At 34.5% G+C, this 14,751-nt stretch overlaps 2 protein-coding genes across 6 annotated transcripts in view; one reads left to right on the forward strand and one right to left on the reverse strand.

Moving 5' to 3' along the window:
* Positions 1–14,715, forward strand: part of SCRN3 (secernin 3) — a 38,346-nt gene extending 23,631 nt beyond the window's left edge. For all 3 annotated transcript variants that reach the window (XM_012753393.3, XM_012753397.3, XM_076005658.1), the window contains one exon: positions 1,150–14,715. In XM_012753393.3, coding sequence (XP_012608847.1) covers positions 1,150–1,320 — 171 coding nt within the window. In that variant the 3' untranslated portion in view covers positions 1,321–14,715. The remainder of the gene's footprint in view (positions 1–1,149) is intronic.
* GPR155 (G protein-coupled receptor 155) overlaps positions 4,459–14,751 on the reverse strand; it is a 42,584-nt gene continuing 32,291 nt past the window's right edge. For all 3 annotated transcript variants that reach the window (XM_012753380.3, XM_012753374.3, XM_012753373.2), the window contains 4 exons: positions 13,607–13,702; positions 11,199–11,263; positions 9,860–9,997; positions 4,459–7,023 (listed from right to left, as the gene is read on the reverse strand). In XM_012753380.3, coding sequence (XP_012608834.2) covers positions 6,723–7,023; positions 9,860–9,997; positions 11,199–11,263; positions 13,607–13,702 — 600 coding nt within the window. In that variant the 3' untranslated portion in view covers positions 4,459–6,722. The remainder of the gene's footprint in view (positions 7,024–9,859; positions 9,998–11,198; positions 11,264–13,606; positions 13,703–14,751) is intronic.

Genomic DNA, 14,751 nt, shown 5'->3' on the forward strand with positions numbered 1-14,751 from the left:
TAAAAATATATTTAGTTCTTTAACCCATCTGAAATTTGCTTTTGTATATGTCATGAAACAGGGATTCTATCTTTGTCCAAAAAGGTAACTATTCTAATACCATTTATAGACAAAATCCATTTTTTTCTCTACTGTTATCAAATGTAGTGTTTCCTCAGAAAAAATTACATACAATTTCATATTGAAGTTCCTATTAAGTTTAGAATATTTGTTTTGTGGAGTTCTAGCTCATAATGGTTCAAATACTTTAAATTATGCTCACTTTTTAGTAACTTTTTTCTTATATACTTTTTCTCTAGATAACTACCCTATAAGTAGATTGTGGCATTTCATCAATTAAGTTAAAAATTGCTTCTCTCTGTAAGAGTCATAGACATTTTTTTTCCCTTTCTTGAAACAAGGAAAAAGTCATGAAAAAAATGTTTTCTTTTGGTTGCTTTTTCCCTTGAGCATTACTGTTCCTTTCCCTTAGTTTGATAATATTGGTTTTAAATACAGAAGATCTGATTTTTTTTGGTTTTTGTTTTTTTTCTTTTTAGAGAAGGGGGTCTTGCTCTGTCTCCCAGGCTGGAGTGCAGTAGTATGATCATGGTTTATTGCAGCCTCGAACTCTTGGCTCAACCTCCCAGGTAGCTGGGATTACAGGTGCACACCATCATGCCTGGCTAATTTTTAAATTTTTTGTAGAGATGGGAGTCTTTCTATGTTGCCCAGACTGGTGTTGAACCCCTGGCCTCAAGTGATCCTCCTGCCTCACAAAGTGATAGGATTATAGGCACAGCAGTGTGCCTGGCTAGAAGATCTTATATGATAAAAATCTCAGCCTCAATTTTCAGGAACCTTCTCCATATACGATTAATACCAGATTTTCAATTGTTCTGTTGTCTTTAGGTTTCTTGCTTATAGACTAGTCCTATATAATTGTTCTTGCCTTTTCTACTAAAAATAACTAATAATTTAGTATTAATGCATTAACTCAATCTAAAGCAATGATTTTTTTACAAAGAATTTCATTTCTTCTATATTTAAAAAATAGGAGGGGAGCCAAACCAGAAGTAGAAATCAGATTGAACAATTCTTGTGTAGAGGTGGGTTGGAATTTGGTTAAAGTCATGTATGAGTTTATTTTTATATTTTTAATTGTTTTAGGAAAAAGCCAAAACAATGTTGGACAACATGAAGAAACTGGAAAAAGAGCTATTCAAAGAAATGGAATTAATCCTTCAAAATAAGCATCTCAATGTAGATAAAATGGTTAATCTCTTTTCTCAATGTGCAAAAGATGAAATTAGAATTTATAAGTCAAATATTAGTTCTTAGTGATCATATAAATGGTCAGCAGTCTTCCCGAAAGTCAGAATCTATAACCTTGGTTAATGATATAAATCTAATTTGAACAGATCTGATTATTCTTTACCAGCAATCAAGTCATAGCTTACCTATTAAAACTACATATAGTCTTGTTAAAATACTGAGAAAACAACATTGGAATTGGATACATATATCATGGGATAGCCAGATGTCACTTCAGGTGATGGACTTGTGTTATTTTCTTTAGCCAATAATTAAGTACTCAATTCTGCATAAATAAGGAAACATGAAGATGATGCATGGATCTGTATTTATTATAATTATGTAGTACCCTCAAATCATTTTCTCAATTACATAAAGAAAGATTTTTCTTTAGTAGTGGAAAATATTTCAAGTGGTGAGTTTTTTTGTGCTTTAGGCAAATATAAACCAGCTCAGGCAAGAAAATTTTCTAGATTTATATGTTAAGTCTTCATCATTATAGCATGTTAATTATGCAAATGCATTTTTATTATACTCAGACATGCTCTTTGTCAAGCCTTGGCTGACCATTGAATGAGCTTATAGCTCTAACTATCTAGCAAGTTTTGGGCCATTCCCCTTAATAGCCTTTTCTGTTAATAAGATGTTTGTTAGAAGAGTTTGTCTGAAAGATTAGAGAATGAGATAAAAGAACCACGACCTTAAGACATACTGTGACTGGGTCTCAAATCTCTCTTATCTTTTACTTCCATTCATTCGGTAAAGACAAAAACAGGAATGAGGTAGTGGCAATGAAATAGAATTATTATTATATTATGAATATTATAACATTATATCATTAACATTATAAATGAGTAATATCTTCTTAAATTTTTTAAAAACCTTATTAAAGTTACATAAAGATTACCTAGTAAGACTCAAAATTGCAAATATAAACAAAAGAAAAATCCACATCAAAATAATACTAAATATTTTTTGGTTTCTAGAAATGTCCATTTTTAGTATTTGATTATCATATAAATTGGTCACTGTCATCACAATTAGGATTAAAATAAAGAAGTAGACTGTTATATTTAAAGAGTAATCAGGAAGTTATGTTTAAAAGTTCTCTCATAAAAACCATAATCTGCCTGATACTGCTCTTGTCTGATATAGGTCTGACATTACAAAGGAAAAGATGTCAGAGTCAAGTACTCCATTGAGTCTGTTTGTCATTATGTATGGTTCAGAGATAGGTCGTCCCTAAATCACGAAGAACCCTGGCCAGCTCCTATACTCCTCTTTCAACAGAGGAGGGAACTAAAGGTAAACAGTTCATTATCCAGAGACACATAGTGAATCTTATTTCTCTCTCTTAGGTCCAGCATGTTTTTACCTTCTCCTGTGCTAACACCCTAGACCAAACTAGCAGCATCTCTCACCTGGACCAGTGCAGTTAACTATTCTCCTACACCTGTTTTTTAAAATTTCCATCCATATTGGTCACTATAATCCAGAGTGATCTATTAAAAAAATTTAAATCTGATCATGAATTCCCCTAAAATTTTATTAAAAATACTTTATTTTTGGCCGGGCGTGGTGGCTCACGCCTGTAATCCTAGCACTTTGGGAGGCCGAGGCGGGCGGATTGCTCAAGGTCAGGAGTTCAAAACCAGCCTGAGCGAGACCCCATCTCTACCAAAAATAGAAATAAATTAATTGACCAACTAAAAATATATATACAAAAAATTAGCCGGGCATGGTGGCGCATGCCTGTAGTCCCAGCTACTCGGGAGGCTGAGGCAGGAGGATCGCTTGAGCCCCGGAGATTGAGGTTAATGTGAGCCAGGCTGACGCCACGGCACTCACTGTAGCCTGGGCAACAAAGTGAGACTCTGTCTCAAAAAAAAAAAAAAAAAAACCTTTATTTTTTATAGCAATTTTAGATTCATAGAAAAATTGAGCAGAAAGTACAGAGTTCCCAGAATATCCTGTCTCCACAACCTTCCCCACCATCAACACCCCAGCACCAGAGTGGTACATTTCTTACAGTTGATGAACCTACATTGACATGTTATCACTCAAAGTCTATAGTTGACATTAGAGGTCCCTCTAGGTATTATACATTCTATAGGCTTTGATAAATGTAGGGACATGTATCTACTATTACAGTATCATACAGGATAGTTTTACTCCCCTAAAAATTATCTGTGCTCTGCCTATTCATCTCTCCCTCCTCCCAACCCTTGGCAACCACTGATGTATTCATCTCTCCCTCCTCTCAACCCTTGGCAACCACTTATCTTTTTACTGTCTCCGTAGTTTTGCCTTTCCAGAATGTCATATAATTGGAATCAGGTACAATGTAGTCTTTTCAGATTGTCTTCTTTAACTAATATGCATTTAAGTTTCCTCTGTCTTTTCATGACTTGTATAGCCATTTCTTCTTAGTGCTGAATATTAATAATATTGCATTATTTGGATGTACCACTACTAAAGCCCATCTTAGTTGCTTTTAAGTTTTACAAATTGTGAATAAACCTGCTACAAATATTCATATGTAGATTTCTGTGTGGACATATATTCAACTCATTTTGTGTAAATACTGAGAAGCACGGTTGCTGGATCATATAGTAAATGTATGTTTAGTTTTGTAAGAAACTGCCAAACTCTCTTTCAGAGTGGGGATTCTGCATCCCCACCAGCAATGAACGAGGAGTTCCTGTTGCTTTACATCCTTGTCAGCATTTGTTGCCGGTGTTTTTCTTGCTTTTAGAAATTTACTAATCATTAATCGTTATTCTATCTTATTCTAAAAACACTGAAATCTAAGCACAAGCTAGGTATGGAATTATTCATTGAGAGTTAAGAAAACAATTGACTATGCTGAAGATTAGTAAAAAAAAGGATAGGTTTTAATCAAAATTGTATCAGATCTTTTTCCTAGCTGTGACCCTGAATATTAAAGGTTATGAAATGTATGAAGGACTTTACTGTCATATTGACTCATTCATAAAAAATGTTTATGAATGCATAATTGGGCAAGGCCCTGTACACAGAATCCAGAGGGTCAGGAAGGGAAACAGTCTCAGAAAACCCATTTAAGAAAACATTGAGAACTTATAGAAAAGACCTCTATGATGGCTACTGCATTATTGTGATTACTCAAAGAAAAGATGTCAGCAATGCAAGTTAAAATAGATATTTTATTGAGAAACTTGCTTTGTCAGTGAGAAAGTAACAGTTAAAAATATTTTCATTTAATAAAATTAGCATATCCTTAATTCTAAAAATGTCTCTTAAAAGCCTTTATTATCTGAAACTGTAGACCATTCTGATCCAGGGTTTTCTTCTAGTGTCTCCCATGGAAAATGATGCCATTCATGCAAACAACAGAAGATATTATTCATAAAACAAATTCAACACTTGAGTTTGAGTTGCCTGCATGCATGTGAATTAATATCTATTACTATAACAATAAAAGTCTTCTGGTACAGCATTGAGGCCTTAAGCTTACTCCTGAACATTCAGAGTCATAATGTAGTCGTATTAAAAAAAGAAAGTTCTACAGCAAGACAGTTCTGCTAAAAACATCCCCTTTCCATAATCATAACTTAAAATTGGTATAGGTAAATACTAAAGTATAGTTTACTTGTTAAATACACTAGGCTTCCATGCAGGTTTTTTAAAAATTATATATTTGTTGCATTAAAAGGGCAATGACACCCTATAAATTATTTTCTAAAATGGCTTTAGTATATGAGACACTAACAGTATGAAATAATTAAATAAATATTTGAAACATGTTTTAAATAAGTTAAACCAGCACTGCCACCTAATAAGTAGATGTTCAAAGGTCATATGACTAGATCTCTTTTTAATTTACTGAAGATAAAGCTTACCTGAGATCTGAACGTTTATGTCTCCCCAAAATTCATATATTGAAACCTAATCCCCAATGTGATGGTATTAGGAGGTGGGATCTTTTGGGGGGGTGATTAGGTCATGAGGGTGGAGCCCTCATGAATGAGATTAATGTCCTTATAAGGGGTTGAAGAGACCAGAGTCCTTCCTTTCTACCATGTGAGGACACAGCAAGAAAGTACCATCTATGAGCCAGAAAGTGGGCCCTCATCATACACTAAATCTGCTGTGCTCTGATCTTGGATTTCCCAGCCTCCAAAACTATGAGAAATAAGTTTTTGTTGTTTATAAACTATCCAGTTTATGGTATTTTGTTATGGCAGCCTGAATGGACTAAGTGGGAGGGCAAAATTTAGTAATTTTAAAATTTATAGTTTTCTATCTTTTTTTAATTTCAGGGAATAAAGTAGAAAGGTTATCCTGCACTATGATGTTTTGTGCAAATACCAGAAATGATACATCATATGGCAATAATTTTGTTGATAAAATTTAAATGAATTTTCTAAAATTATTATTTGTAGTACAAAAGTTAAAGATCACACTATACTTTTGTTTAAAGATTGTGGAGATAATATTTATGGAGGTTCTTATTCCCTTCCAAATGATATAGATTAGTTCTTGGATAGAAAAGCAAGAAAAGACAAGCCTTAAAAAAATAGTGGTTTTAGCTTTTAAATGAATATTATTTGTCAAGGAAATGGAAAAAATAAAAAGAACCTTTTATTAGAATCATTAAAATTCTTTTTTAGGAGGTAATATGAATAAATATAAAGTTGTCATAATTTAAGGTCTATTTCCTCTGAGCAATACACCTGCAAAATCTGTCAATTTAAAGGAACAGTTAATAGGATGGTGATTTTGAAATTATAGCAAACAGTTGCAGAAAGCAGTGATTTTACAATGTTAGTACATTAGTACTGTTTATAGTACAGTCAATCTTCCCTAAGTGCTGCTTCCGCATCCATAGATTCAACCAACTGCAGATCAAAAATGTTAGGCCTACAATGGCTGCGTATGTAGTAAACATGTATAGACTTTTTTCCCTTGTCTTTGTTCCCTATACCACACAGTATAACAACTATTTACATAGCATTTACATTGTATTAGGCATTATAAGTAATCTAGAAATTATTTAAAGTATACAGGAAGATGTGAATAGGTTATATACAAACACTTCACCATTTTATAAAAGGGACTTGAGCACTTTCAGATTTTGGTAGCTGCAGGGGTACTGGAACCATTCCCCTGTGAATACTGAGGAATGACTGTAATTATTATATTCATTATCAGAACTTTAAATTTTGATTTGGTTTTCTTTTTTCCTAAATCAGTTTCCTATGTGTTTTAGGAGGAGTTTACACATAAAATCATAGACCTTTAGCATGGGTTAGGAAAGCATCTTGTCAAATTTTACAGAAGAGGCAACTGAGCCTCACAGTGGTGTAACTTGCCCAAGGTCACACAACTAAAAAATAACAGATCTTGGGCTAGAATATGATTCCATATGGGGTTCTTCCTTTCATAATTTAGGTCTTAGGGGAAAGTGAGGATAAGGATGAATGTTCAATTTCTTTATATCTTTCTTGTTGGGGGGTGCTTGTATTAACAGCAGTAGGACTGTGTTCAGGACTCATTTGCAGAAATCTGTAAAATAAGTACTCATCTCGAAATTCATATTCGTTGGTAATATGTTGGATGACTCCCCCTTGCACCAGTCTGTCTCCGTATATCACAGCTTCACCACGGTCAGAGGCAAGGCCGACTTCAATTAGCCAGTTCACCAGGTCACAGCCACAAAAGGTCCCAGTGGAAGTCTTTGCACCACACCTGTATGTCAAAGGAATGATTCACCTATATGTTCTGTAAATCTCGTATCAGCACTGCATAACAGAGGACAAGCAAGAAAAAAATAGAAGGAATCAAGGAGACAGCATGATAATTAAAGTATGGCAGGAATGAAACCGTTCTGAATACAAAGGGTTTTTTAACTCGCCTGACCTTAGAAAGATCCACTGGGGAAAAATATGCCAGTAATGCTTGTGAAAGCAGAAATTCTTAAATAATAACAAAAAAGACATAGGTAATGTAAATGCATTTACAAAGAAATATTCTTTTTGTAGTAGCATGGCCTTTTATGATCAGATCCATCCTGAAGAGAGCTGAATCTTATATAAATTATTACACTCTTAGTTATACTAAGTAATTTCATTGTCCAGGAACACTAAATATTTTTCACAAGCTCTTAAGAAGTAATTATTTTCAGTAAACTACTCAAATCAAACATGATTTTCAGCTCTATGTACATCATATATACATATGCACTATATGCATCATAGTGTCCACAAGTAGCCTTTCTTCTTGCCCTCAGTAGCCAAGACAATCATTCTGATATGTTTGTCAGGAATTTGCTTCATTAGGAAGCAAGGAAGGAATACGTGAGCTCTGTCTTGTTAGAAATCTATTATAAGATTTTAAAAATGTACTTTGATTATGAATCTACTTCTTGATTATTTAAAATCTATCTTCCTAATGCAAATGTAGGGTGCCTTAAGTATAAGCAAATGAACAAGGGAAAGAGAGATGAAAAAACCAATTACATGCATTTTGTACATTTTCATACAAATATGCAATAGACAGCATGAATCTATCCACAGTATCAGTGAAGCTATAAAACCTAAAGTACTTGATGATAGGAAACAGTGGATGAAAATCAAGATGAAATGAGAAACAGATGACAAAAATTTAAAACCATTTAACCATAAATGAATATACATGAGTTTTGTATAAAAATTACAAAAAAGGTTAATATACATGAAAATTTTTCTCAAGTACATAAAATCACAATATTTTAACATCAGTATTTCATTTAGTGATATCTGAATTTATGCCTTGCAACTACAAACATCACTTTCAACAAAAGCCTGAATTTTACAACCTGTGTCTGAGCCTCTTCCTGCTTGTTGATTTTTGATTTATAGCCTAACACCTTCTAGCCCAGACACCAACTGAATAATATTTGTTTCCTGATGCTTGTGATCAGGTAGCTATAACAACAGCCCATCGAGTTGTACAGAATGGCAGAGAATGTGACACTGTACAGGCTGCAGAACCTGCAAAGGGAGCAGGACCAGGCCAGCACACTTCCAGCATGCTCTCAGCAGGTGCCCATTCAGCCATCTGGGACCAAGGCAGTGTGGCAGTCTTGCAAACAGCAAGAGCTATGTTCTCTGACAGTTGGCAATCACAATAGGCCTGACAGAACTAACATGGAGTTTTCTTTTTAAAATATTTATTTATGTATTATTTATTATTATTATTGAGACAGGGTTTCACTCTGTTGCCCAGGCTAGAGTACAGTGGTGTCATCATAAGCTCACTGCAACCTCCAACTCCTGGGCTCAAGAGATCCTCCTGCCTCAGCTTCTCAAGTAGCTGGGACTACAGGTGTGTGCCACCACACCTGGCTAATTTTTCTATTTTTTTTTTTTTGTAGAGAAGGGGTCTTGCTTTGTTGCTTAGGTTGGTCTCAAACTCCTGGCCTCAAGCAATCCTCCCATCTGGGCCTCCCAAAGTGCTAGGACTATAGGCATAAGCCTATAATTTTTAATTTTAAAAAGCAGTTTCAAATTGTTGAAATTATTCATGGTACTTTGAAATAATTGTGCTCAGCCCATTAAAGGGTAGAAAAACTAACTTTTCTTCATAGTTTACCATTGCCAGGCAGTGGGCTAGGCCAATTAGATTGGCCTAGACAGACATTCTGTCATCTAACTCAAACAACCCTCAGAGTCAGATATTTTAAAGAAGAGGAAAACCAAAGTTTAGAGAATGAACTTGCCCAGTATCACAAAGCTAGTAAGTATAGTTTAGGATTTCAGTTCTAGTATCAGTCCTTACCCAATGAGTCCCCCTCCACTGTAATTCCAGGCTGCTTTCTGATTATAATGACATATTAATACATGTTGAATACAGTGGCATAATATATGAAAATAAATCATCCTCAATAATGATTTTTATAAAATTTCAAATTTTCACTTACAGATATAAAAATATTAGGTTCTTTATGTTTTGTTTTCTTTTATTTTCTCTTTATGACTACCAAAAATATGTGCACTATAACATTTGTTTATTCAAAGTTCATCATTTCCTGCTGCATACTTCCTACGTTGGGGATTAGAAGAATAAATATCATGTCTCAGACCAAAGATTAGGGCTTGAGGTGAAATATAAACAGCAAAATTAAGAGGCAGAAGTTTCATTTTCTTGACAACAGTATTAGTAATATAAAATAACATACCACCAAGAGATGGAGATATAACATCTCTTCTAAATCCAATGTATCTCAAAGTTTTATGAGAGACACTAATGGCCAACTGGAAATGAATGTTAATATTATGTGACATTTTGGTTCATTCTAAAATTTTCACAGTTTATGTGGAAATCAGAAGATATATGACATTTAAAAAATATTAATGTTAAAGTGATATGGCTCTTTCATATATCATTTTTTAAACTATAAACTGACCCATAACTTATAACTTTTACATGTGTGTTATTGAAAATAATCATGTAGTCAGTAACAGCCACATATTTAGCCTATTACAATCCAAAATTAATCATCTAAAACATAATTATCTGGAACCTGTACTGGCAATTTGCTTACCTTCTTTCCTTCACAATGTTTTGGATACAGAGGTCACGGTGATAATGGACAAACTGTTGACAGGTCATTTTTATTTCCTCAGAAACAGGAGAATCCCTTTTATCTGCTGTTTCTTTATTGTTCCAAAGGAACTCAAGTCTGAAAACCAAAATTTAAGGAGTCCATATTTAAGAACAGAAAAGCACTGAGAGAGAGCCCTTCCTGACTTAGCACCCCATCAAAATGGCTATGCCAATGCCATCATTCACCAGAGCTGTCATCTTCAATTCCCAGACATCATTAGTCTCTGAAGCAGAAACACATTCTGCATTCAGCTTCCTTTTGAAGGAAGGCTGGGGTGGGGGCCCTAATCATTATTTATAAACCCTCCAGACATGTTTGACCCATTTCAGTTTCTATGAATAAATGTTCCTTATTCTATATCCCACTGTTTGGAAATACAAAGATAAATTAGAGATCAAGTAGTTTATTTAATCATTTTTCTATTTCAGTACCACAGAGACAAATACCAGGTCTGGAATACAGAACAATTTTGTTTCTGCCAGCCCAGGCAATAGAACTGTTGACTATTTCACCTGATCAACATTATGTAGCTGATAACTTAGTTCAGTGACTTTCTTGTTATGTTTTTCCTCGTTCATGAAATGATTATGATCCTAGCAACTGTATCTTGATGATGATGATGATGATGGAGAAGAAGAAGGAGAAGAGCAGTTACCATTTATTGGGTGCTTTTCACAGAGCTGGCAGGATAAATTTCATTAGCACTTCTAGTTTCTACTAATTTTGACTTTGAAAGCAAATGAGGAGATACAAGGATTTGCACCCTTGCTTTTTCCTTCTACCCCCAAGTTGGAGTATTCCAACTTGTTATTTTTCATAGAGAAATCCTTGATCTTCTTTCAAGCTAATAAAACCCCCAAATTTAGAAGGAAATCTTGAGTTTTGTATAAGTTATCAGTTTGATAGAAAGAAGAATCATGTTTCAAAGGAGAAAGACAATCACAATCAAATATAGACCTTTGGGGGCACACCACCTACTACTTCCATTTCTAAAGACATTTTCAAGTTTCATTTAACTTTACGTAGTTAATGGCATAGATAGAAGTCAGTATGTCTATCAATTCTTGTTTAAATGCAAATTACAATGCTGGATTTATAATAGTTCTTCTAATATTTTTCTTCAATTATTTACAACAAATATGTGAATCAACAGATAACCTCTGTGTGGCATTTAGTGGTCCTAGCAGTTACTAAAGATTTAGAAATATTAGTATTTTAATAGAATGGCTTTTTCATCACCTTTATAGATGCAGATTTATTTCAAAACTAAATTTACCTTCTTTTGAAAGGCAGGATGATTAAATGTTTATCTAATCCAAAGATTCCAAAGGAAATAAATCCCTAGGGAAGAAAACAAAGTTATTTTTTTCCGAATTCAACAATAAAATTTTAAGAGAGAGAAATCAAGGAAGCCACCAAATGTAGTGTTTGAGGGAGCAAACCTATAGTGATGAAGAACAGACAAAGCAGGCCTCTGAAATGCAGTGCCCAAGGGCACGTGTACTACTTTGCTGCCTTTTCCCAATCGTTCTGTCCTATTAATTATGATGGGTGATACAAACCAGTGCTGAGCAACCACATTCACATGACAGCTTCCTGAAGAAAAATGAAAACATTTAGGGGCTATATGTCTTTATTTCTCCCCCTACTGTGCTTAAGTATTTATTATTTTTCTGTTAAAACTTCATAAATTATGTAACAAGTGCTTCAGTATCTAATTAGGCAGTAACAGAACAGAATTTAAAGTGAAAGTGGCCAGTGGTTAGGGGAAAGGTTTGAAGGATTTGAGGGTGATGAGGCAAATTGGTACTAGATATCAGTGACAGATCAGGACAATTTAGGACTGTTTGGGGAGGCAGGAGGTTGGCAGCGCCCATTCGTCAGGCACACTAGGATAAGGATCTGAGTGCAAGTTGGTGGAGGTAGGATGGAAAATGCAGTATGTTGTATGAAGGACCTAGCTTTCTGCACCCTAAGACTATAAACAACTAGAAGGGATGATCTTACCACACCTCCCCAAGAGGAAAATGGGATCGGAGTGGGGTTTATGTCTCTTTTGCTCCTTTGAACCACTTTAGCCATAAGCTGTGTGGGCAGCATTTAAAATTTTTAAATGCAACATTCGTGGCCAGTGTGTATGACATAGCCCTGTGGAATTAAGCTTTCTCAGTCCCAGTTCTGGGATGGCTCAGGTTGGAGTGGGCTTTCTGAATGAAAAATCCCAATCGAGGCTATGATTTTTCAACATAGTATTTTTCAGTTCTTATATAAAATATCAGATCTTAAACAGTATCATGAAGTGAGATGAGTATCAAAGTAGCTGTTGGGATGCTCTTGTCTGTAATAAACTAAGGTCACTTGTCTCTTTATACATAGCCATTTTTGCTCCCACAATAATGTCCCAAAAAAACTGGAAATATTTCAGGAAATTAATGTTAGAAAACAACTTGCAGGAGCATCTATTGACAAATGTTAACTCATATGACAAATTATTTTAGATTTAATAGGCAAACTCAGTGATTTCAAACATGGTATTTTTTTGACTTGTTAATCTGTGGACTGATATTCTCTAATTAAAAAGTAAGGAATTGAAGAAAAGAGCAAATTTTGAAATTTGCACATAAAAATATATTCCCAATATATAAAATATCATTTATCCTTAAATATCTATTTTAATAGTGACATAAACAATAACAATAAACCATAAATAACAGTAAACAATGACAATAGCACCCATTATGTTACTTCTTCAAGGAATTTTAGTGGATTTTTTTTTTTGGTTTGTTTTGGTTTTTGAGACAGAGTCTCACTCTGTCGCCTCAGGTAGAGTACACTGGCATTATTACAGCTCACAGCAACCTCAAAATGCTGGTCTCAAACAATCCTCCTGCCTCAGCCTCCAGAGTAGCTGGGACTACAGGTGTACTACCACTGCCAGCTAATTTTTTCTATTTTTGGTAGAGACAGGTCTCACTCTTGCTCAGGCTCATCTTGAACTCCTGACCTCAAGCAATCGATCCTCCTGCCTCAGGCTTCCAGAGTGCTAGGATTACCAGTGTGAGCCACTGTGCCCAGCTGGAATTTTAGTTTTTTAATTTCAATTTGCAGGTATTGTCGTGATGTTTAAATGAAATAATGAATGTAATTCTTAACAATGGTTGGCACATAGTAGATGCTCAATGAATGGTAACTGTTATACCTAGACAAAATTTATTTTTACACCACATGATTTTTTTTAAAGATATACATACCTATTGTTCAAGAAACATCAAAATGTAAATGAAATGGTGTTTATCAATTTAAGCAGCTAAATTAAAGGCTCAGGGAAGGTAAGTTATTTTCTCAAAGTAACTTATTAAGATCAAAACAAAGTTGAAAAAGGACTTAGGGCATCTTGTCCCTGCTTAAATTATCATTCTTTAGCTCAGAACCAAAGCAAAGAACTATTTGATATTTCTCATTGAAACACTCAGTGTATATTCTGATGACTTTAACCAAAGTAATAATTCATCTCTACTAGGAGACAGGCAGCAGCTGTCAGCTGTCATGCACACCAGCAGCTGGCAAACAAACTAAGCCCTTTTGATTTAAAAGAAAACAACATCCGTACTAGCCCCCATCCCTACCACCAATCAACCCATCCAGGAAAACAAAAGCCACTCAAAGTTCTCAGTAAATAAATACCTGGCCAAAGTTAAACACGGCACAGAAAAACTGTAACTCAACATATAGTCTTCCAGGCTCTTGGTTGAAAAGCCACCATAAACAACTAGAAAGATTCTGTAAAGGAAGGAGAGCAGAGTACTTTAAAATGAAGCAAGCTGATCATTTGTCTCCATCCAGAGCATAGTACAATTACTTATCTACTTAATAATTACGGGGGAAAGACTAAAGGGAAAAACACCTAGAGAATATAGAGGCTTTGTCTTTCCAACAAGAGGTTTCAACCTCTCCTCCTGACAGATGTCATTCAAACAGCATCTATTCTGATCAGATTTGCAGCAAAAAGACATGAGCCATAATACAGAAGCTTACATAATATATCAGGACTGCCAACTAGCCTGAGACAGGGATGATTTTAAAATTAGTTCTACACAATGAAAACAATTACATCACTAAGCAGCAATTTTTGGCAGCATTTCTTATTTTTTGATTTTTGTTCTTAAACAGCATTTAAAGTGATGCTGGCCAGTATCATACCATGTAACGAGCATCCCAATGTGAAAGGGTTCCTTCATAGGTTACATGATCCATCTCTTACCTCTGGGCAAGTTACACTTGATCATCTCAAAGAATTATCAAATAATAGCTGATAATTCACAAAAGAGGATATGTAGTAATCAAAGAAATGCATGCATTTAAAAAATAAGGTTCTGTATTTCACTTATAAAATTATCAAATTAAAGTAACGGTTATGAACACCATGTAGCAACTCGCTTGACAAGTGACAAAAGCAAGATATAAATCTGTACGTGTGAACAGATGGAACTACGAAAAATGTATTAAAAAATTAGAAGGCATTAGTATGATAGATATTTTTCTTTTCTCTATTTTGTATCTATTATATGAAGTGGTTATGTCCTTTTCATAATTAAAAATTATTTAAAAAATTTATTTATCTAAGGAATATCTTCTAAGAGATACTGTATACATTTATCTACTTTGGTCAGTCAAGTACATTAGGAATAAGTGGCCCTGTACACATCATTGAGATATTTGTCTTTACCGAATTCTAGGTTCAGAGCTAGAATGAACAAGTGATTCTAAGCAGAATAAACTATTGGAGCACTTAAGCAACGGGATAATGTTAATAATTCATTCTTTTCTCC

The sequence above is a fragment of the Microcebus murinus genome, chromosome 8 (assembly GCF_040939455.1).
Source record: "Microcebus murinus isolate Inina chromosome 8, M.murinus_Inina_mat1.0, whole genome shotgun sequence".
Taxonomy (NCBI): domain Eukaryota; kingdom Metazoa; phylum Chordata; class Mammalia; order Primates; family Cheirogaleidae; genus Microcebus; species Microcebus murinus.